Genomic DNA, 22,864 nt, shown 5'->3' on the forward strand with positions numbered 1-22,864 from the left:
TGTGTATGTATAAATGAAAATTGTCCTTGAGATGAGACAAAGGGGAAGTCATTAGGTTTGATTTGATTTAAGACTAAATGAGTTAGATTACCTAACTGATGAACCTATTTCACAGTTGACCAGTGAGTTTTAAAAGATTCCTAAGAGATCAAGTAACTTTTTTCTTTTTCTTGGTTCCATGTAGCATAGAAAGCCTTGGTGTAAAGTTGGAGTAACTGCTTGAAGTTTTGAGAGTATGTGCTCCAGGAAAGCACATAAATAAGTTGAGGACTATTTTATTACACTACACCCAAGGTTAGAAAATTGCAGCATTGGGTATTAGGTATTTCAAGTTAAAGTGGAGTGAATTCAGGAACCAAGAGAAGTGAGGGTGAAAGAGAACACACCTTATGGTTAATTGAAATGCAACCTATTTCTCAAGGTTTAATTATTTTATTATATTGATTATCTGTGCTAAAATTAAACTAGAATTTGGTTTAAAAACACAAAGCAAACTAAAAACCTACAGGCCCAGATTAATTTTCACACTTGAGACATTCAGAGTGTCATTTAAAAATTTCTGTCCTTCCCCTTTTAGAAAATAAATTTTAAAAACTAAAATAGTGTCTCACAGCATGGAAGACTGGGGAAATTTCTAAGGACTGTGCAGTTCCCATGTTCAGGGTGATGATGACAAGTGTGGTTTCCTTTGCCCAAAGCCGAGCACAGAACAGGATCAGCCTCGTGGGAGATTGGCGTTTCGTCAGGATTCTCTCCTCCATCTCCTTTCCCTGCTCCATGGCTTCCTCTGTGTTTCTGTGTCTGAGTTTGTTTTCTTGTGAGTCTTATTCCATTTACTCTTTCAGGGAGCTCTTTTCCTCCATGAGTTTTCTATCTGGTTTTGTCTTTACTCCCCTTTTTGGTTCTTAGTTCTATGCACCAACTCTTCCCACATTTTTTCCTCCTCTTTTCCTGACTTTTTCTATCTTCCTTTATTCTTTAATAAGTCTTTCCCTGTCTCTTTTTCCCACTCTCCTTACTTTCTCTCTCTCTTTTTGTCCTTTTTTTTTTTTTCACCTTAGCCAGCCATGATAGAACCCCCCTCCAACTTTAACTTAGGTATTGAGTATCTTAAAAGATTTTATTTATTTTAATTTTGAATGAAACAGCCAACCCTCATTGTTACCCTTTGAATATAAATTTTTATTTAGGTGACTCCTAGTGTGGATTTTTTCCCCAACCCTTAGTTATACAGTTTGTGATAGGAAAATTGTACCCTGGTTTAAAAACATAAAGTTTGATTTTGTAATGTTGATATACATAATGTGTTTGTGAATGTTCCATGTTTTATATGTTTAAAATACCCAGATATAAATTTAGATATTCTTTCTACTAGAACATTGTTTATGTTAAAAAATACATTTTAGGTTATGACTTCTCTTAAAAAAAAAAATTGAAGCTCCCAAGTTATTTTCAGAAATTGTAATTTGTGAATACAGATCTGGTCTTAACTCTGAAATTATTTATGCCTACCTATTCAGATATATATAGTAACTGAGTTTTTACCATTGCCGTTCACGGTTAGGTTTTGGAGATACAAAAAGGGGTAATAACACATTAGCTCTTTCCTTGCTACTCTGTCTCAAGAACTAGGTGTAGAGTTGATTTCTGATTGTGAAACTTTTGTTTCATTGATTTTAAAAGTTACATTTAAAATATGACATCTGACCTTCCAAAGCTTAGAAACCTGTTACTACTTTTTTTTTTTTAATCTCTGCATTGTCTTCAATGCTTTGGTAGCATGCACTGGAAATTAACTCTTCTTTTTGGGTTGTAATTGTTAAGCTAAAAGGTAAACTTTTTATCTTTGAGTTTACTATAGCATTGATCTTTTAGTGACGGTGTCCTTCATGAAAGGTAAGGGGTGTGCAAGCTTATAAGCCTTGAGTGGAAAGTAAATGTTTTAGAATTCATGTTGTTGTTTTCTTTTAACTACCATTTTGGGTGTTTAACTCACTGTTTGGAGAATATAATTCGGACGTAAGTTAAGAAGCATTTACTCAGCAATGCTGTAGCTCATTGGGATGAGGGGTGTAGCGTATTTCAGTGACCATCAGTCCAGTTGATTGTATTTTGAAATGTTAAATGGTAGCTTTGCATGGCAGGAACTCTGCAAATCTGTAACAATGATATATTCTGAAAACAAAAAAACAGTTATATATAGGATTACGTGTGATTGTGGAAAATGAGAGAAGTTATATTCAAAATAGAATGTCACATAGCATTTAGAGAGAGCATAATTTTAATTATTGATTAAAGAGTAACCACTACATTAATGATTATATATTTGCAGTCACTTAGCATTTGTCGTAAAGTGTATGTTTTGAGAATAGAAATTTCAAGTAATATATCAGAGTTTTAAAAGTATTTTATTACGAATTATTACAAATATAAAATGAAAGACAGAACACCCATGTGCCTCTCCGGCAACTTGATAAAAACGTTACCTATATAACTGATGCCTGTTTTGTATCCTTCCTGATCCTTTTCCCATCCAAACTCTTGTTCTGAAATCGGTATCTATCATTGCGTTAACATTAGATTTTTATTATTACTGTTTTTGTAACCCTAATGACATTAAAGAGGAAGATATATTGAATGTAATTCCTATTTTAATTTGCTCCTGTTTTATCTGTCTATAATTTAGAACATGCTTTTTTTATAAAAGGTATAGTTTTTCTAAAGTCATCTATATTTGCTAACTGATGGTAAAATTTCATAAGATTTGAAGTCAGCTAATGGATTGTCATTATTTTGTTTAGAACATTTACCAGATTATAAATTATAATTTGTAGTGTAAATATGCTAGAGTATTCAAACGTAGATATAGGTTATGTTCAAATTGACTGCCTTTTCGTAGATATAACAATAAATCTTCCATAACAATGACAGTAATTAATACTGTTAATTTTCTAAAGTTGCTTACAGCTTTAACCGCCTTAATCATTATTCCATAGTTTGCTTTGTAATTCTGAGTGTCCTATTTTGTCTTCATGAGATTTGAATGCATTGTTTTCAGTAAGTTGTGTACTTTATAGATAACTAATTCTCTTTTTCATTTCTGTGCAGATGATCGTCTGGTTGGAGAAGATGTTAGACAAAATAATTAGCATTTTCATCATTTTTCTGTTAGTGATAGGAACCCTTCTTTTAGCCCTTCTCCTGACTGCAAAGGTAGAGTACAATAACTTACCATTAATAAACTCTTAATTGTTAGAATTGTCGGATGGAAAAGAGGCTAGCAGGAGCAGCATAGAAAATGTTTCTTTGCTTATGAATATGTATAACAGCTAAATTATTTATCATTTTTGTTTTTACTAGTTTTGCCATGAATGTGCCTAGTATAGTTTTTACATGCATTTTTATTTTATTATCATCAAAATCTTAGAGGTAAACGTAGGTGAAAACATTGAGATACGGAGGAACAGGTGGCTTCTGTCAGTAGGAAAACTACGCTCTGGTCTCATGACTCCTACCCTAGTTAGTACCCTGTTTATTAGATCAGAATTTTTGACTAGCTCCTTCCCTTCTGGTCTCACTGGTCTTTCTGGTGACATACCGTAGGATCTTTATTTCTTGCTCTTCAGGTCCTTCCAGGTTACATTTCTTTTCCTTCTTAGTTCATACTGCTATCTATAACAGAACACCACAGGCTAGGTGGCTTAACAACAAATATTTCTCGCAGTTTTGGAGGCTGGATGCCCCAGATCAGGTGCCAGAATGGATGGGTTCCTGGTGAGGGCCCTCTTTCTGGTTTACAGAGGGCTGCGTTCTCCTTATATCGTCATATGGCACAGAGAAAGAGCATCTGTCTCCTGTGCTCTTCTTATAAGGGCACTAATCCTGTTTGTGAAGGCTCCCCCCTCATGACCTGATTACCTTCCAGAGACCCCCTACTCTTAACCATCACATTGGAGGTTAGAATTTCAACATACGCATTTGGGGAGCGGGGTACAAACAGTCAATCCGTAACACCCGTCTTTCATCTCATCAAAGAAAATCATGCTCCAAAATGCAGAAAAGTTTATCTCTCCAGTGAGGTCTCTTACTGATTTTCCCTCCTGATTTCTATGGTGTATTTTAATCTTTAGCTTATCTGAACTTCACTGAATGCCACATCCCAGATTTTGATATGTTGTATTCAAGGAATCATGAAGCTTACATGAAATCATGAATATGAAAATTTTCATATACTGCTCTAGAGGTATAGTAGTAACTGTTATTGATAGATAATCTAACATGGGACAATTTGCTAAAGGATGGGGTTGTTTCTTGCTACCCTTTTTCTCCGAAAATAAGACCTAGATGGACAATCAGCTCTAATGCGTCTTTTGGAGCAAAAATTAATATAAGAACCAGTCTTATTTTTGGGGAAACACGGTACGTGAAATTCTGTTCTCAGTCATTCTCACCCTCAGTATGCCCTCAATCTTATCATTTGCTCCTAAAAACCTGCTCTCTCAGTACCTCTGTTTGCATCTCTGTATAGTTCCTATCTGTATTAGTCACGTCATGTATAGGCTGCATACACTTGTATAGAGACTTTGTTTTTGTCATATTCTGCCTACACCTGCCATTATAGTCTTACCTTCCATTCTGGTTCTCAGAGAAACCTTTCATCAGTACTGTCTTCCGTTTCCCTTCTCTTTCTCCTTTCTCTCTGCTCTTCTTCTATTTCACTATCTCTTCTTTGTCCCTTTCTATAGGGTCTTCTTGACTGCCCATCTGAATTATGTTAATCTTTCAAGTCCTTTTTCTTTGTTCATTCTGTCGAGTGAGGTTTTGCTTCCCTGAACTTTGATATTAGTATTATTGAACCACTTCTTTGTCGTCTAGGACTCAGGCAAACTGAGCTTTTGAAGGAAACTGACTGGTTATCTAGTTTATTCTCCCAGCCAAAAAAGGGATCATTTTCTAAAACGGTGATGGTGTCCACGGATTCTCTAGTAGACATCTCAAATGTAACATGTCAAAACTGAATTCCAGACCTTCCCTCACTTGCCTGTTCTTCTCATAGTCATCCTATTTCAGTAAATACCGCCATTCTACTTGCTCAGGTGAAAAACCTCAGCACCTTCATTCTACTTGCTCAGGTGAAAAACCTCAGTGTCACCCTTGACTATTTTCTTTCTTTTGTATCCACATCCAGTTTGTCCCAGGATCCTTTTGGCTCCATCTTAGGGTAATAGCAGGGTGAGGATGTCAGGTAATTGTTCTCCAAAGAAAGCAAGAATAAAATGGTGTAAAAATTTTAAAAACACCATATCAGGGCATTGGAAAATGACCAGTTAGGCAAACTGCTACTGCATCTGGTAAAATAGTTTGTAGCTTTCTTGCTTGCAGTTAATTCTCATGTTGTTTCCCTTGGGTACAAAAACTTGTAGCTTTTCTGTGTGAGGTAGTGGACTTGGTTTGGGGGTGCCAACAGAGCAGCTGTAAATTAATGGGGGAGATTCTGGAAGCAAGAAAGCCATAGCAGGGCTGAAATTAATAAACTACACACCTTAGCTGCTAAACTGCCCCTGTGTATGGGAGACCCCAAGGAGCCCTGTGAATCTTGAAAGCCTGGAAAGATTTGCAAATTGTGCCTTTGTTTGCATTTCTCAACTCTCAGACATCTCAGATTGCAGAGGAGGAAGCTTTCTTATGTAAAGTGTCTGAGCATAACTTCTGCCAAAATCTTTTGCTGACTGCTAAGCTGTGCAGGTTCAGGGAAAAATATTTCGGGAGCCAGGCTTTAAACATAAATAAGTGAATAAAAAGCACTGAGCAGAGACATTAGTGGCAGGGAAGACAGATTTTTTTTTTTTTTTCAGTTTGTTTAGATAAGTTAATTGCTTCCCGAAACAAAATAAAAATAGCTCTCAGAAGAATAAAACAGAATTCAGAGCTGCTACAATTTATTCTTTAGTGCCTAATTTTTAACCAAAAATGACTAGACATACAAAGAAACAAGAGTGTGACTGGGGGAGGGGCAGTCAAAGAAGTGGATACTTAAGTGGCCCAGATATTGGATTTAGCAAACAAAGTTTTCAAAACAGCTATTATGAGTATGTTAATAATGAGTAAATAAATGCAGACCCCTAACAGAGAAACGCAGACTAAAAACAGAACCAAATAAAAATCCTAGGGCTGAAAAGAACAATAACAAATGAAAAATTCACTAGTTTCAACAGCAGATTTGAGATTCAGGAAAAAAATATTAGTGACTTGAAAAAAGATCACTAGAAAATATCCAATCTGAAGAACAAATTTTTGAGGTATTGAATGAGCAGAATCTCAGATATCTGTGGTACAATATCAGAAATTCTAATAGTCATGTAATTGGTTCCTCAGAAGGTGAAAAGAGAAAGGTATTTGGAGAAAGGTTTTTGAAGAAATAACAATCAAAAACTTCCGAAATTTGATGAAAAACATTCATAGATCCAAGGAGCTCAACAAACCTGGAGTAGAATGTACACAAACACAAAACCACCCCAAACACTTCATAGCAAAACTGCTGAAAGCCAAAGATAAAGAGAAAATCTTGACGGAAGCAAGAGGAAAGTTACACAACACACACAGGGAACAATAAAACAATAACTTAATTCTCATAATAATACCTGAAGACATTGGAATGACATATTCAAAGTCTTGGGGGGAAAAATTGGTCAAGCAAGGAATTTATATTTAGTGAAACTATTCTTTAAAAGTAAAGACAGAATAAGAACATTTCTAGATAAACAAAAACTGAGAATTTGTTAACAGCAGATGTGTACTGTAAGGACTGCTAAAGGAGTTCCTTCAGACTGAAGAGAAATGACCACAGAAAAATAACTTGTGTCCAAAGTGAGAAATGAAGAGCATTTGGTAAATATGTGGCTATACATAAAAACTACATTTCTTCCTCTTTAATTTATTTGAATAACATGACTATTTAAAAAAAATTATAGCATTGTATTGTAGAGTTTATAACATACGTAGATATATATATATATGGTTCATCTACGTATGTTATGTATATATATATGTATATACACACATGCACACACACACTATAACACAAAGTAAAAATGGAAATGGAACTACACTGGTATGAAGTTCCTATAAATATTTTACTGGAAGTAAATCAATATTAACTTGAAGTTGATTGTGATAAATTAAAGGTGTGCCAAGTTTAAGATAAATAGCAACCACTAAATAACAAATTTTAGGGGTACTGAAATGGTACACTAAGAAATAATTGTTTAACACAAAAGAAGGCGGTAAAAGATGAACAATAGAGATGAGACAGATAGAAAGCAAATAGCCAAATGACAGACCTAAATCCAGTCGTAACAGTGCTTATATTAAATGTGAGGCAACTAAACAATCAAAAGGCAGAGGATTTCAGACTGGATATAAAAAAGGTTCCAGCTAAATGGTATCGATAAGACATACACTTTAAATTCAATGACGTTAAAAGATTTGATGGTCAAAGGATGAAAAAAGATATGCCATGCAACTAAATATAAGAGATATGGAGTGATTCTATTAATAGCAGGCAATATAGTTAAAATAAGAACTATAACTGGAGACAAATAAGGACTTTTCATGATGATAAAAGAGTTAATATTGCAGTAAGATACAATAGGTTTGAATGTGTATGTCCTAACAATAGAGGTCTACAACACATGAAATAAAATATTCAGAATTAAAAAAAGAAAATTAATGATTATAGTTAGGGATTGAATAATATTCCTCTTGCAATAATTGGGAGAATAAGTAGATAGAAAATTAGTAAGGATATTAAAAGCTTTGAAAAACATTGTCAATCAATTTGACCTAATTGACAGCAGCAGAATCGTGTACTTTTCAAGTAAACGTGGAATAGTCACCAGGATAAACCATTTGCTCAATATGCTAAAAAGACTTAAATGAAGTAAAATCATATAGAGCATGTTTCCTGACACTGGCAGTCTCCCTTGTTTTGTTGGTTATTGGGCAAGGTAAACTTGGAGTAGTTTTTATTAGCTGTTTTTACCCAGAAACATTGCTTTGTTGCTTATTTGCCTGTGTACCTCATGTTGCATTAGAATTCTGTAAGCTCATGTAGTGTTGATATTGCTTACATATATGCATTACACACACACACTCACACACGCACACTATATACACATATGTAAGCTAAGTGTATTTATATTGTGTGTGTGTATTTTTATGTATCTATTTACATATTTTTTCCTTAAGTAAATTGTTGAGCTTCTTGAAGGCAACGAGCTAATACGTACCTTTTAATTTCCCATAGTGTGTGTCATAGGTTATTATGTATACAATTGTTCAGTGCAGCTTTCTAAATTAATTGCAAATAAGATGTATAATTATTTGACTCTAAAAGTATTGTTCCAATAATAGTATAGAAAAATAAATGTTAAATTGGATTTATTTTTTATTGAGATTCTTTTCTCTCCTTATCTGTAATACAGGTACATCAAGAGAGTGTACATATGATCGAAGTCACAAGCAGTTTGATTAATGAAACTCTAGCAAATCATCCTGAGTGGGCAAAGTAAGGATATTGTTTTACAACAACAGCAATAGGGATGGATGACCTAGTTTCAGCGTCTGTTTGCATGAAGTGGTCTTCTTTGATGCAGCTATCTTGGAAGAGAAGAGATAGGGTTTGCTAAAGCTTTGATGAATGTTGTCATCTTTGCATAAGAGTTTCATGTAATTGGGGAGAGAGAGGTGGGAAAGTGCTTCAGATTTTGGAAACAATTTACATTAAGTGATACCTTATATCTGAATTGAGATACACAGTTTAAACATGTTTATAATTTACAAAGTACTTTTACCTACACTGTGACCTGTCTTCACAGTGAGTGTGTGCATAGGTTGAAGAGACTATCCCCATTTCACAGACAAGGAAACAGGATCCCAGGTTAAGGAACTTGGAATAGTAATCCACCAGTGGCAGAGTCAGCCCTCACCCAGTGTTTCTGATCAAGTGAAGGGAACTTTCCAGTATACCATGTGGTCTTTCAAGTTTCTGTGTCATTTTTGACATATTTCCATACTTTAACATTTTGGCAAACTATGGCTCAGGACCAAATCCAACTACCTGTTTTTGTAAATCAAGTTTTATTGGAACACATCTATAGCCATTCATTTACATATTGTCTGTAGCTCTTTGGGGCTGCAAAGGCAGACAGAATTGAGTAGTTGTGACACAGAGTCTATGTCCCAAAAAGCCTAAAATATTTACTCTCTGGCCCTTTTGCAGAAAAAATTTACCGACCCCTGTCTTAGAGGATCTCTGTATACTTGTTTAATTTGGCTTCTGTAAGAGGGTTTTATGTCTTTGTGAGGAATGTTTAGCAGAGCTAAGCTATTCACCCAATTGAACTTGATGACAATCGCATGGCCTCCTTTTTTATTAACCCCAAGGCAGTCACTAAGTTAGGAAACACTCAGCCAGTATTTTTCTATGACTCGACTTTACTCTTTTATCTAAAACCTGCTTGGGACATTTCTTTACTTGAGCCAGGTTTAGAATCATATTTGAGTGTTCTTAAATGGACTTCTTCCAAAATATGTTTTGACCCACTTATCTCCTTTACCCAGAGCATACTCTGAATGCTTGTCCTCAATGTTTCTTGTTATAAATTGTGAGATATCCATATAATGGGATAATACATAACTTAGCATTAAGTACAAATGAACAGTCAGTGCCTGCAACAACAGGAATGAATCTCAATAATTACACTGAGTGAAAGAAGTCAGGCAATAAAGAGTCCGTAGAATATGGTTCCATTTATGTGAAGTCCTGGAAAATGCAGACTGATTTTCAGTGACAGAAAGATCAGTGGTTGTGTGTGGATGGGGTGGGCTCCAGGGGAGGGCACGGAGGGACTCAGGGAGACTTTGGAGAGTGATGGATGTGTTCATTGTCTTGATTAAGGACGTAAGAAGAGAAGGGGCCTAATGAGATTTCATTCTACAGTAGTCTTTCCGTCTGCACTGTGGAGAAAAGATTGGGGGGGATGGGGCGAGTACAAGACTTGAACCTTTTAGACTAGTTAAAAGCTAGAGTAAACCAGGTGAGAGGTGATGCAGCCCTGAATTGTGGACAGTTGCAGGGAGATGAACAGGACAGATGGACTTGTAAGGTCCTGAAGGGTTCAGCTGGTGATTAATTGGGTCTAGGAGGAAGAAAACTAATATGACTCCCAGGTTCCTAGCTTTGGAAGTTAGTGGATGATGGTGGATTCACCAATATACTAGGAAATAGAGGAGCAGATCTGGTGGGAAAAAAATAATTCACTTTTTCACCTGTGGAGTTTGAGGTGCCTGTGATCAGTATAAGCAGAGGAATCCAGTCAGCCACTCGCTATGTTGGTGTGTAGTTCAGGAGAGAGAGCTGGGGTGAAGTTAAAAATTGGCAGCTTTAATATATAAGGGCTCCTTTCATTTCGTGATCATTCTTCTGTAGTGAAAATAAGTCCACAGCCCTTCTGTACTGGTTTTCAATTATAATAGCACGATCTCTACTGCTGTATCAAAGGCACACACAATCTGGGGAGTTCCAGATCCAGAGAAATTGTAGAAAGGTGGTTGTTTTTGTTTGGTTTAAAATTTTGGAATAATTAGAGACTCACAGGGAGTTGCAAAGAAATATACGCAGGAGTCCCTGGACTCTTCATGTCCTCCAGTGCTGTCGTCTTGTATAACTGTGGTACAGTAACAAAGCCAGGAAGTTGACATTGGCACGATGTGCAGACCTTCTTCAGATTTCACTCGTTTTGCATGCACTCGTGTGTATGTATGTGTGTTCTGTGATTGTATCATACGTTTAGCTTCCTGTAAACTATCAACACCATCAAGACAGAACTGTTCCATCACCATGAGCTCCCTCAGGCCACCCCTTTACAGCCACACCTACTACCCTCTACCTCCTCCTTCGACATATCCCTAACTCTTGGTAACCGATAATCTGTTCTCCATGTCTATAATTTTGTTTCAAGAGTGACCTGTAAAGCACAGGGCACACAGCCTTGTGAGATTGTTCTTAGCATAGTTCCCTTTGAAGTCCATCGAACATATTGTATGTATGTATCAGTAGTTGTTCTTTTTATTGCTGAGTATTATTCCATGTAAGCGGGTTTTAAAAAGCTGTTTAAACTTTGGTGATTCGTGGAAGGTCTGATTCTTTTTTGCAGCAAGTTAGTGGGTGTGAACATGAATTCATAGTAATGGTTTCTTGCAAATCTCAGTATCAGTAGATTCCTGTTGTGAAGAAGGCAGTTAGCCTTGCGGGATATTCATGTGGATAGTCCTAGTTGAGGGGATACAGTTAAGAATTGATCAGATACATTTCCTTTCAACGTGGTGCACATTTATATGTCCTGTGGAGGCATCCCCACTTGCCATGGATGTCCTTGGTAAGCTGGTGTATAGCTTAGAAAGACAGGGTAGGATCATCGTATCAGAGCTTCAGGGAAACTGGAGTTGAAGTCAGAGCACATCTTAATTCTGTCTTGGGCAATTTTGTTAGTCTGGAATCCATTTTCTACTTTCTATTGACTGGTCTAAAGTCTGTTGATTCTCAGCACCCTCATTGGGAGATGGTGCTAAGAAGGTACCAAATGTCACTTAGCCCTGCCCTTACTTGGGAGGAACCCAGTAGGCTAAGCTAAGTTGTTTTTAATTGGGGCTGTTCTCTTGGAAGGTCATATTGTGATAGAGATTAACCTTTACCCAGGAAGGTGAGGGTAGGCCAGTCCAAATTGTAGGAACTTGGTTTCTACTGAGGGTAGGAGAGTTAGTGATTCGCTGAGATAATGAATAACCTTAAGGAAGGAACTCAGTTTAGAGGCTGTGTTTGGTAGAAGATAAAGGCACATCCCAGTTGGTCCCAGCCAAGGTTGCTCAGGTGTTTCAGGCCCCAGGTCTCCTTGAGGATACTCATTGTGAAGGGTCTAGACTGAAATAAGGCCTCTGACTTGGCCACACGACAGCTTATCTGTTGTAGTTAGGACAGCTGTATAAGTACGCTGGTGACGTGTTTTCTTACAGCCAGCAAGGCATTGTATTAGGCCTAGTAGACATATGTTAGTCATTTAGGATCTATCCAGATACCTCTGCATCCGCTCACTTTTGACTATCACTACAGGATATAATTTTCCCCATAAAAATGTAGTACCATATAATTTAAAAGATTCAGTAGTCCCTTCAGATCACTGATGAATCTATAAATACTAGAGTAATTTAAAAGCTACTTAAATGATTTTCTCCCAAGTCACATCTCTATTAAGGATCCAAATTTCCTGTCCCTATCCTCATACTGTAAGATTATTACATTTATAAGTATCTCTAAAGTTTTCTCTTACTTGCTGAGAAATATTTGAACTGACTGAGAGCTTACTAAAAGCTTAAAAATATTTTATAGGGTGAACTGGTTAATATTAAAGTTTCAAACCAATTTGTGAATGTCACTATCTCGCCAGTATACCACATTGTGAGGAGTAATTAACAGAATATATGGAAGTATTTTCTCCTTTGGAAAACACTAGCCATATGTCACGTGTTATTTATTAAGGCAAATGCCTGCTAACAGGAAAATGGGGAGGCCACCTCTCACAAGCAGTAAAATTTATGGACTGTAGTTCCTTGCACAGCTCAAACTGTATTCAGGAGTTCCTTACATCTTAAAGAAAAAGGTCTTCAATGGATAAAAAAATCGAAAACAGAAATTCACCCTCTTAATTTTCTTGTTTTCTAACTCAATTCCGTAGTACCTTAGATCAGTGGTTTGCAAATGTTAGTGTGCGTCAGAATTGCCTTCAGGGCTTGTTGAGGTGCAGATTGCTGGGCCCCAGCTTCAGAGGTTCTTTTTTTAGTAGGTCTGGGCTTGGGCCAGGTTTCCACGCAGTTCTGATGCTGCTGGTCCATGGACCACACTTTTAGAACCACCATTTTGAGTCCCAGATGCTGACTTCAGTGTCCCATACCCATCTCCTCTGGTGCTAAATAAGGCAGATGACCCAGGGCTTGAAGGACACAGAATCCCAGCAGAGCAGAATGGAAGGGAGGTTGTGGAAAGTGGGTCTAAAGGATAAGGAAAGCTTTAAAAGAAGTCCCAAATATTAGAAAGTAGGCCAATTAGGCCTAGAAGTCAAGGATTCCTGTGTATGTGATTCATTTGTATTTGTATGTTGATGACTGATGTACATTTTGTAGGTTACTAATTGTTTAAATACATTGAGTTCGAACAGTTATTGGAGCAGTACTCTAAAAGTGTACTAGTTTTTCATTTTTTTCTTTCTTTATTTTAAATTAGTTGGCTTCCTGAGGCTCAGGTAGTCCAAAGAGCCCTCAATTCTGCGGCTAACAATGTGTATCAGTATGGACGAGAATGGATAACCCACAAGGTAAGGGAAGAGCCTCTCTTTGTGGCTTTCTTTTTGCAAGGTCTTCATTGGTAGTGATTTCTTCCTTTGATAAAGTGTAAATGGAGATTCTGTTTAGAACAATTTACATTTTTGGAATAGGCTTATGTTTACAGGTCAACAAGCAACATATAATGAAATGAACCTTCTGGAGGATGATACTGAATACTGTCAGGCCAGTACCCTGAGAAGTTGGCCACTTTCTTGTTGTTCAAGATAGAGCTGATTCATTATTTGTGCATTAGGAAGGAGTGATCACTGAGCTTGGGTGGTCAAAGAAGGCTTTGTGGGGGTACAAAAGTATTGGCACATATTACATTTTATTGTCTGCTGGTAACTGTGCTTTGCACTTTGCAATTTGTTTCGTTTATCTTTCCAAGAAACCTGCAAGTACTCCGAATTATTTTGCCCACTTTACAGATGAAGAAACAAACTCCTAAGGCCAGGTTAATTCCCACTGCTCATGTAGTGAGTTGCAGAGCTTGGTTTCAAACTGAAGACTAACTCCATCCGAATTCTTCCTCTTTCTAGTGTAGGATGTTAGAAGTGTGTGTCTGGAACTGAGTTCAGTGCTTTAGTGTAGCAATTGAGATAAAGCTTGAAGGACTGACAGGTCTTAAATGAATAAAGAGAAGGACGAGTGTATTTTAAGAAGGGGTAAGTGTGCCAAGATGTAGAAGCAAGAGTGTACTTGAGGAGATGAACTTGACTGAAGTTTTGTGAAGGAGAATGAAGAGGAAAAGACATATTTATCACAGTTAAGGATCGAATTCCACGATAGGGATTTGGGACATACTTTCCCCCCCCAGTATTGCTTATGGGAACGAAGGTAATTTGACGTTTTAATATATTGAAATAATTAGGATCATTTAGGGATTGACAAAATTAGTTGGAGTGAGACATATACCCAGAAAAAAAAAGGATTAGTATGTGATTCTGTGTTCAAAATTCAAAAAGCATTCATTGGTACGATCCTCATAGAAGACAATTTAATAATGCATGGCATTGTTAAAGTGCTCATTTCCTTTGATTCTTGTACACTTATCTGTTAGTAATAAGAAAAATATTGTGTATAAGGATGTTCATTGCAGTGCTATTCGTGACATTAAAAATTGGGAACCATCTATATATGTCCTGTCATTTGCTAATGATTAAATAACAATATCAAAACTTAATGAACTAATATGAAACCATTAAAAATAAAGATGAAGGCAAAATATGAAATGCTTATGATGCAAAAGAAAATATAGGATTCTAAATTACATCTATGTAAACAGGCAGAAAGTTGCAAAGGAAATGAAAAAATGGCAGCGGTTATATTAAGGAAAGTGGGACTAAACATCAGTGTTTGTCTTTTGAAAAGTGTTTTAATATTGCCATACGTTTAATAACAAATGAAATATGAGATAAGATATTGTAATGAGTAAACTTTCTCTAGGTTACCTTATCTCTGTGTACTTGATTCCCACAAATCATAAAGCCAGTCTGATCACTCATGACTCTTAGACCTGCTTGCTGTCTCTCAGCAAACTAAGGGAAATATTTGTGTTTACAGCTAAGGTTCTAAAGTATTACTTAAAGTTCTGTGGCAATTCTGTTTTTTTTTTTTAAGTTCATGTTTTTTTATTTTTAAGTGTATTTTTCCAGGACCCATCAGCTCCAAGTCAAGTAGTTGTTTCAATCTAGTTGTGGAGGGATTTTGAAGTGTGTTTTTCCAGAACCCATCAGCTCCAAGTCAAGAAGTTGTTTCAGTCTAGTTGTGGAGGGCACAGCTCACTGGCCCATGTGGGGATCGAAGTGGCAACCTTATTATTAAGAGCACCACGTTCTAACCAACTGAGCCACTGGGCTGGTCCAGCAATTCTTAATAATGGTGATAAATGAAACATGAAACGTCTCTGTAATGGATGAGCATTGGGGTCACAGGGAAAGATTTTTCTCTGGGCAGGTAAGATCAGAGATGTCAGTTATCATGGCTTCATTTTTACATTCTCCTACAGCCTGAAGTAGCTCACCCTGTGAACTAAGGATAGAGGAAAGAGAAAAGAAGCAAAATGAGAGAGAGGAAATTTACTGGGAATATTAAGGAGCAGATTTTATGAACAGGATATAATGTGACTGGAAGCAATTAAATAGTCTGGAACATTTTAGTTTGATTTGGAACAAATGTAAAGACCCAGCATGTATTAATTTTACTGGGTTGTTGCCTGAAGTATTAAACCAGATGATATCTGTATTTCTTCCAGCTTCATAAAATTCTTGGAGATAAGGTGAACAATACTGCTGTAATAGAAAAGCAAGTACTAGAACTCTGGGACAGACTGTATCATTCTTGGTTTGTAAAGGTAAGTTATTTTAGCTAAAGATTTCAATTGTAAACTAATAATATCCTTTTATTAGGTTGATACAAAAGTAATTGCGGTTCTTTGCAATTATTTTCAGCCTTTTAAACCGCAGTTACTTTTGCACCAACCTAGTATTATATAGACCCATCAATTAGATCCGATTGTATTAACACTGGGATTTCATTTATTGAAAGTTTTAAGTTGCAAGGTCTTAAACCTTAAGTTACTAAAAGTCAGCATGAGTTGGTGGTTAATCCCCATGGCAAAACCCACTAGCCCTCTGGTGTGTCAATATTCCATTCTCTGTTTATTATCATCAACAGAATATCATCGTCTAGACTAAGCTCTGTGCAGTCGAAATGTAATGCAAGCCACATATGTAATGTTAATTTTTCTAGTGGCCATGTTAAAAAATAAAAAATAAACAGGTGAAATGAATTTTAATAATTAATTACCTAACCCAGTAAACCTAATCAATATATTATCATTTCACTCAATAAAATTTTTTAATGAAATATTTTATATTATATATATATATATATTTTTTTTTTAATTTTTTATTTTATTTTTTTAATTTTATTTATTTATTTATTTATTTTCATATTAAGTCTTGGAAGTCAGGTGTGTATTTTATATACCAACAGCACATTTCAGTTTTTGGACCAGCCACAGTTTAAGTGCTCAGTAAGTAACCACATGGGGCTGGTGGACAGTACAGCTGTTTTGGACAGTACAGCTCTAGACACAAAGAACTTTCTTTTTGAGGAAGTGAAAATAGATCTCAAAGTTTGGAGAGCTTTTTATTTTAAATCAACCTTATGTGCTACTTGTGCTTATGTATTCATACTTCAGAATTTATGATTGAAAAATATTTTTGCAGTACATATAAAAATGCCAGTTTTGAAAGCAAGTGGCTGTGGGGGGCCATGGCCCTGGGTGGGCAGGGCCTGTGAGCGAGCCATCAGGAGCTGAGGCGCGGAAGATGCCTATGCAGTGGGAAGGAGGGAGCGAGGGGGCAGAGGTTGGTGGTGATTTTTCCCAGGGTTGGTGTAAGGAGAGGACGGCATATGTAAACCTCTTCTCTTGCGGTAGGGGGGAGGAGGGCTTCATTTTAGATTTGAATTTGTTGCTTTGTGTACTCCTGCTCTGGGAGGAGTTGAAGGAGAAAAGTGTTGGCTTTTGTGGCTTTCAGAGACTGGGAGTTAAAATGAGGTGGGGAATCTCTAGGTAGATATCTGCTGAAGAGCCAGACAATTGGTAAGGTTGTATCTGTTTCTTCTGCTAACTCTGGGGCTTCTGCATAAACAGCTTTCTACTATAGGTCATCCACTTTGAGCTTCCTTTGATGGTCCAGGGAGGTCAGTGTTTTAAAGGCATAGGTTTGTAAGGGGTTAAGTAAGTCGCTTTCTTTACCTCTTTTTACTGGGACCTAATGTCTTTATTACATAATAAGGATTGATAACACTATGCTGTTAACAAAAGTGGGAGAATGGAAACACATGCAAAATGTTAAGAACTTAAAACCTCTACTTCTGAATTTTAACCTCGGCAGTCACATTATTTATTTCTATCTCCTTCAAATCTAGTTATTCCTGTATGCCTGCCAGTGTAATTCTTTTCCAGGTAGACAAGTTAGATTCCACCCCCTCCCCCCCAGCCCCCTTGTTTCTTTTTCATATTCTTTTTTCTCTGTTTTACTGAGATATTATTGACACATAACATTGTGTTAGTTTCAGGTATACTTTTTCATATTCTTTTCTCCTCTCTGCTCTCTTTATCTTATATGGAAGATTAATAAGGGAGATGAATAAAGGAGGAAAAGAGCAAAAATGGGAGACCAAGGAAAAGATAGAGGTGCTGAAAAAAGGGGAAAGATGGAAGTAAACGCTATGTTTGTATACAGTTGAATATACTGAGGAATCAAGTGCTTCCCTCCTCAACACATGTGTATTTAGCTTGGCTGAGACACAGTAACTAGAATATAAACAGAGAAATATCTCTCAAGTCTTTAGGTGGAGTTCTTTATTGGTTTCTTAAATGATGCAAAGTTTTTCACTTTTGTGTACTTACTGAAGTGCTCAAGTGGACCTAAAACAAAATAGGCTCTTTATACATTCTGTTCTTTAGGTTAAGATGGAGATGTCATGTCTGCACTGTTTTCTTCCATAGAACGTAACGCATTCTGGGAGGCACAAAGGACACAAGATGCACATAAGTCGTCAGAACGGCTGGTTGGGAGACATTCTTGACTGGCAGGATATCGCCTCTTTCATTCACGAGAACATTGAGACGTTTCTTTCGGTAAGAAATAGTATTTATAGTGAAACTGACTTAGAAATAAAAGCAGAAACGCTAATTCCCAGCTTTCTTTACACACTTCAAGGCCTTTGGTGACCCTGTTTTTAAGGCCACGGCATTCACACTTTTGAAAGTTTTAAATGCACTTGAAAGAGGTCCAAAAATCAAAGACCTCGGGTGCAGCTCCCCTGATCTGATGCCTCCTTTGTGGCTGAAGAGGAACCAAGAGCTACTGAGTCAGGAAGCATAAGCACATAGCCAAGGCTCTCAGATTCTGAGACGGGTGTCCTCGTCCCTTTCGGCTGACCACAAGGAATGTCCCCAGCTGGACCCCTAGAGAGGGAGCTGCCTTTCTGGTGGGTGAAGCGAAGCCCTTTGGTAGATGGAAATAAGGTTTTCTCCCCCATGCACCATCCATCTTTGCCTTTCTTTTTTTCCAAAAGGATGGAAGGCAGCAACAGCTTTCAGTGTTGCTAAGTTTTAACGACCACTTTCATTCCATAGTGTACTTTGTAAACTGTCTCAGCCTGTGGCTTTTCACAAAGATGAGAAGAATTTTCTTGTGAATAAACTTTCATCAAGTTAACAAAAGTCGAGGTTTGCAGTGCTAGATACTTTTAAATTTAATTTTTATCAAAATAATAGATGACCATAGCTGAAAACTGAAAAATACTCTAAGATTTTTAATATTAAAAAAATAGCAGTGCCCAACTCTACTTAAGTGAAGAAGCAGTGCTTCTCCAAAGTCTCAAGTCCAGAAACAGCTGTCAATTCTTTTAGCTTTCTCTGGGTATTTACCTCTAAATTTCTAAAATAATGTTTATGTTGCTCTTTTATGGTTTTACAATTTTAGATGTTATCCTTGGCTTTCTAATATAGAAGACGAAGGTAAAGATGTGACTTTTTTTGCAAGTCCCTCATGCCCTGTTACACTTCCTTTTGGGTTTCTTACAACTCCTTTAGTTAATACCCCCATCCTTGCACTCACGCTTTCCCTTCCTCCCATTCATCAAATAGAGCTATAAAGGTTTGAAATGAAATGTGTGTATTTCTGCCAGCATACTTGTAATACCAACAGCTCTTTTTTATATTCTGAACCTTCCTTCCTAATTCCCTTGAGTATATAGAAAGGTTACTTGATGTTGACAACTACTAGTCTACAATTAACGTATTCAGTCAATTTCTTAAGACTCACCAGGGGCATTTCCTATCAGTATGACCCAGAAACTATTTAAAACCTTTTTTTTGATAAAAATTCCAAAATGACTGAGGCCCCCCAAAAGAATGCTTGTCAGAATCACAAGTAAGGGCATTGTTGGTTTGTTTCTTAGAATCAGTGGCATTATTCATTCATTTCTTATCCCACAGGGTCAGATAGTCAATCATGCATATTTTTGTAGGCATTGTGAAACATTTTCAAGATTTTATGTAAGGAGTTTTTGTAAATGAAACCAGCCTGCCAAAGTTCTCTTAACGAAGACTGAGCTGAGGTTTGCAAGAAATGCCGAGGACAACAAAATATGCCTTTATAAATGGTACGTTTGAGGTAGGAAAGGAATGGATAGGCCTTTCATAGCACAGAGGGTATGACTTGAACAGATTACAAAAAACAGAACTGCTGTTTTAGAAAGGGCACCAAAATAAATTCAGACGCTGTGAGTTCTGGTCCCAGCTCTAGTTCTACATACTACTTGCTCTATGCCCTTGGGCAAGTTTTTAAAAATCTCTGAGCGTCAGTTTGCACATCTATAAAATCAAGATGATATCTGCATTGCTTCCCTCCCAGCACTGGTGGGAGGTTTCTGGGAGCATTTTGAAAACTGTAAGGGAAGGTGTTTTTCTGAACATTTTGCTTCCTTGTTTTTCATTAAGAGGAAGGATACTTGAGACTAGAACTTACATTAATCATGAGGGAATTTAAGTTTATGAAGAGATAGGAACTGAAAACGTGGCTGTGCTATAGATATTGTGCATTTTTCTTTAGTAATATTTAGCATACATTAATAGCCTTCATTTTAATATCTCATTCGAGTGAATTTGTAGGTGATGGGTCAACTGAAGTCGGTACGTCTTGGTAAAAATAAAGGTCATCATCTATCTGAAGAACGACTTTCAGGTGTAGAAAGCTCTGCCCTTGATGTTATCTGTTCATTTTACTGTGATTTTCGTGAAGGTGCTTGTGTATTTGTAGATGAATCTAAGTTGGAGGTGGCAAGGGGGGAGCAGCTAATAAGACAAACGCTAGATTTTCATGGCCTGCACTTGTGATCCCACAAGCATTTCGGTATATTCTCTTGTAGGTATTTTTTTCTGTGCATATCAGTTATATAGTTATAATCATACTATATATAAAATATTTGTATCCTGCTATTTAAATGTAGCACTATATCATAAAATACTTTCCTATGTTATAAGAGGTATTTTTTAATGGCTGCCTAATATTATTTGGAGTAGCTTCACCATAATTTACTTGACCATTTTCCTTCCTTACCGATATTCAGATGTTTTCAGATTTTTTTTTTTCCTTTTAAAATAATACTCAGTTCTTGTCTTTTAGCTTATGGTACTAAAACACTATATGAAAAGCACACGAGAAACTTCTTTCCCAAGGATTAGTTCTGATCTTCAGCTTTCCCTCCTCTCAGATCTTAGAGTCTCTGTGGATTGTCATGAGCCGGAATGTGAGCCTGCTTTTCACCACTGTCACTACGCTCCTGACCATCCTCTTCTACAGTGGGACAGCCCTTCTCAATTTTGTTCTGTCTCTGGTATGTACACACAGATAACAGCACATCACATTTCCTTCCCCAGTAAAGCATATTCTTGGTTCCATTTGTGTTTCCTCCCTGTAGTTTCCAAATGTGATGTTTTAGGAGATACTGTCCTTTGTTTTGCAGATAATTTTCCTGACCACACTATTTTATCTATTAAGTTCCAGTGATGAGTACTACAAGCCAGTGAAGTGGGTGATAAGCCTGACACCACTATCTCAGCCAGGTCCTTCCTCTAATATTATTGGCCAGTCTGTGGAAGAAGCTATCAGGTAGGGATAAGATTTATGCTATTTTTATTTCCCTCCAAAACTTCTTTCCATAAGGAGCCCGTTTTCTGTCTTGAGCTTTCCTGGTAATATTCACTGCTAAACTAGCGATGGAACTGGTGTTTTAAAAAATTGTTATCTCCTTTTGAAATTGTTATCCTCAAAAAAAAATAGGATCAGTGCAAATGTTGATAAGAAAAAAAATAATGAGCAGTGCAAATGTTAAGAAAAAAATGGAAAACAGTTTCAGTGTCTTACTCCTGAGTCTGTGATTTACAAAGATTTAATGTCCTGTCCCCATCAGCTTTCTGTCCACAGGCTCCTGTTCTGTCTGCTCATCGTCATGTCACTTGCTCAGCGAATCTGCCTCTTGCAACACATGTACACCTCACCTTCTCTCAGAATCCTCCTTCTCTTCTGGGGAATTCTGTCTTTGCTTAGGGAGGGGAGTAGGTGGCCCGGTTTCTTCTTCTCTTCCTCTGCAGCCAGGCCGTGCCCTCTGCAGGGGGTAGGTTGCAAAGTTTCTGGTTATCTCCAAGTCACACTTGTAGGCTCTTTGTGCAGTGTAGGTTCTGGCCAGAAATTGCCTCATGTCTTCTGGGATCCATGTATTGCAGGCTTTGTTTCTATATGAGATGTTTCTTCAACATTTATTCTTCATATGCTCTTCCCAGATCACTGGCTGCTGTCCCCCTTTGCTGTTTCCTCTTTGTCATTTTGAGTAGGGAGAGGCTTTCTGATGCCCAAGCCTTGTCCCTCATTGCTCTGAACTCATTATTAATACTTCACTACATTTTTACTGTTTATGAATAGCTACTCCAATTAAATCCTCGTGTTATCCATTGGGGCTGCTTTTTCTGATAAGTTGTTAGCCAGGTGGTGAGTAAGCTTCTCTTCAATAGTGAATCTTTGGCTGGCATTTGTTTCCACATACTTATAAAAAATACAATTGCTTGGAACCAGTCTTCTGCAGAAATCTTGATTTGACCTATTAACTCTGTCTGACTGAGCTTGGTTTAATTTTATCACGGTATTCATGTAATAGCTGGTGAGGATACCCCTGTAATCTTTGGAAAACCCTCTGTTACATTCAAATAGGATGAATGCTTCTAAAATATACTCTCTCTGGAAACTTGGGTAGATTTTTTCCCCTTTTTCCTACCAGCAAGGCCTGGGTAAAGCCTTTATCAGTATCTTGCTTTCTTGATTGGGCATCGAGTAGGATTGAAAAACAAATGCTCATATCCCCTCTGGTACTCTTAGGTATCCCTGTGGGGCCGTCCATGTAAAGATTCATTCCAAGTCTGGGAGTGTATTATCTAACGTAGCAGTTTCAGTGTGAAGCTGTTCTTTAGGAAGAACTTACTGGCTTTGGCATCTCTTCTAAGCCTATATGACTGTTGGTTATCATCTTATTGAGTAAATGAAATGATGAAAACTCTAGGAATTGGTTAATGTTAGTTTATCTAAACTGACTCAAAAATTTATGCAAATGCTCTATGAAAAAGGAAAAGTAACCTTCCGCTTTCCCAATAAAATAAAGTTATTGAATCAACTACTTCAAAGCCTGGCAGAATCTTCTAGTCATTGTGGCAGAAGCCAAGCTTTACGGGAAAATATCTACCTTGTCTATAATGAACTTCAAGAAAGATAACTATTTTCCTAAAGTAGATACATCTTTATGAGTCCTGACCCTTATTCTCACAAAAGTTTTTATCTTCAAATCACAGTTCTTG

General features: G+C 37.0%; 1 protein-coding gene across 3 annotated transcripts in view; it reads left to right on the plus strand.

Annotated features, from left to right (window-relative positions):
• TMEM245 (transmembrane protein 245) overlaps window positions 1-22,864 on the plus strand; it is an 86,868-nt gene that overhangs the window by 31,911 nt on the left and 32,093 nt on the right. For 2 of the 3 annotated variants that reach the window (XM_019734185.3, XM_019734186.3), the window contains 7 exons: window positions 3,109-3,213; window positions 8,484-8,566; window positions 13,337-13,427; window positions 15,692-15,790; window positions 17,960-18,091; window positions 20,734-20,856; window positions 20,986-21,131. In XM_019734185.3, the coding sequence (XP_019589744.3) occupies window positions 3,109-3,213; window positions 8,484-8,566; window positions 13,337-13,427; window positions 15,692-15,790; window positions 17,960-18,091; window positions 20,734-20,856; window positions 20,986-21,131 (779 nt within the window). Of the gene's footprint in view, window positions 1-3,108; window positions 3,214-8,483; window positions 8,567-13,336; window positions 13,428-15,691; window positions 15,791-17,959; window positions 18,092-20,733; window positions 20,857-20,985; window positions 21,132-22,864 lie in introns of those variants that run through there. The other variant, XM_088793404.1, reaches the window with a different exon arrangement.

This window comes from Rhinolophus sinicus, chromosome 16 (assembly GCF_057876585.1).
Source record: "Rhinolophus sinicus isolate RSI-liver-muscle chromosome 16, RSI-T2T, whole genome shotgun sequence".
NCBI lineage: Eukaryota > Metazoa > Chordata > Mammalia > Chiroptera > Rhinolophidae > Rhinolophus > Rhinolophus sinicus.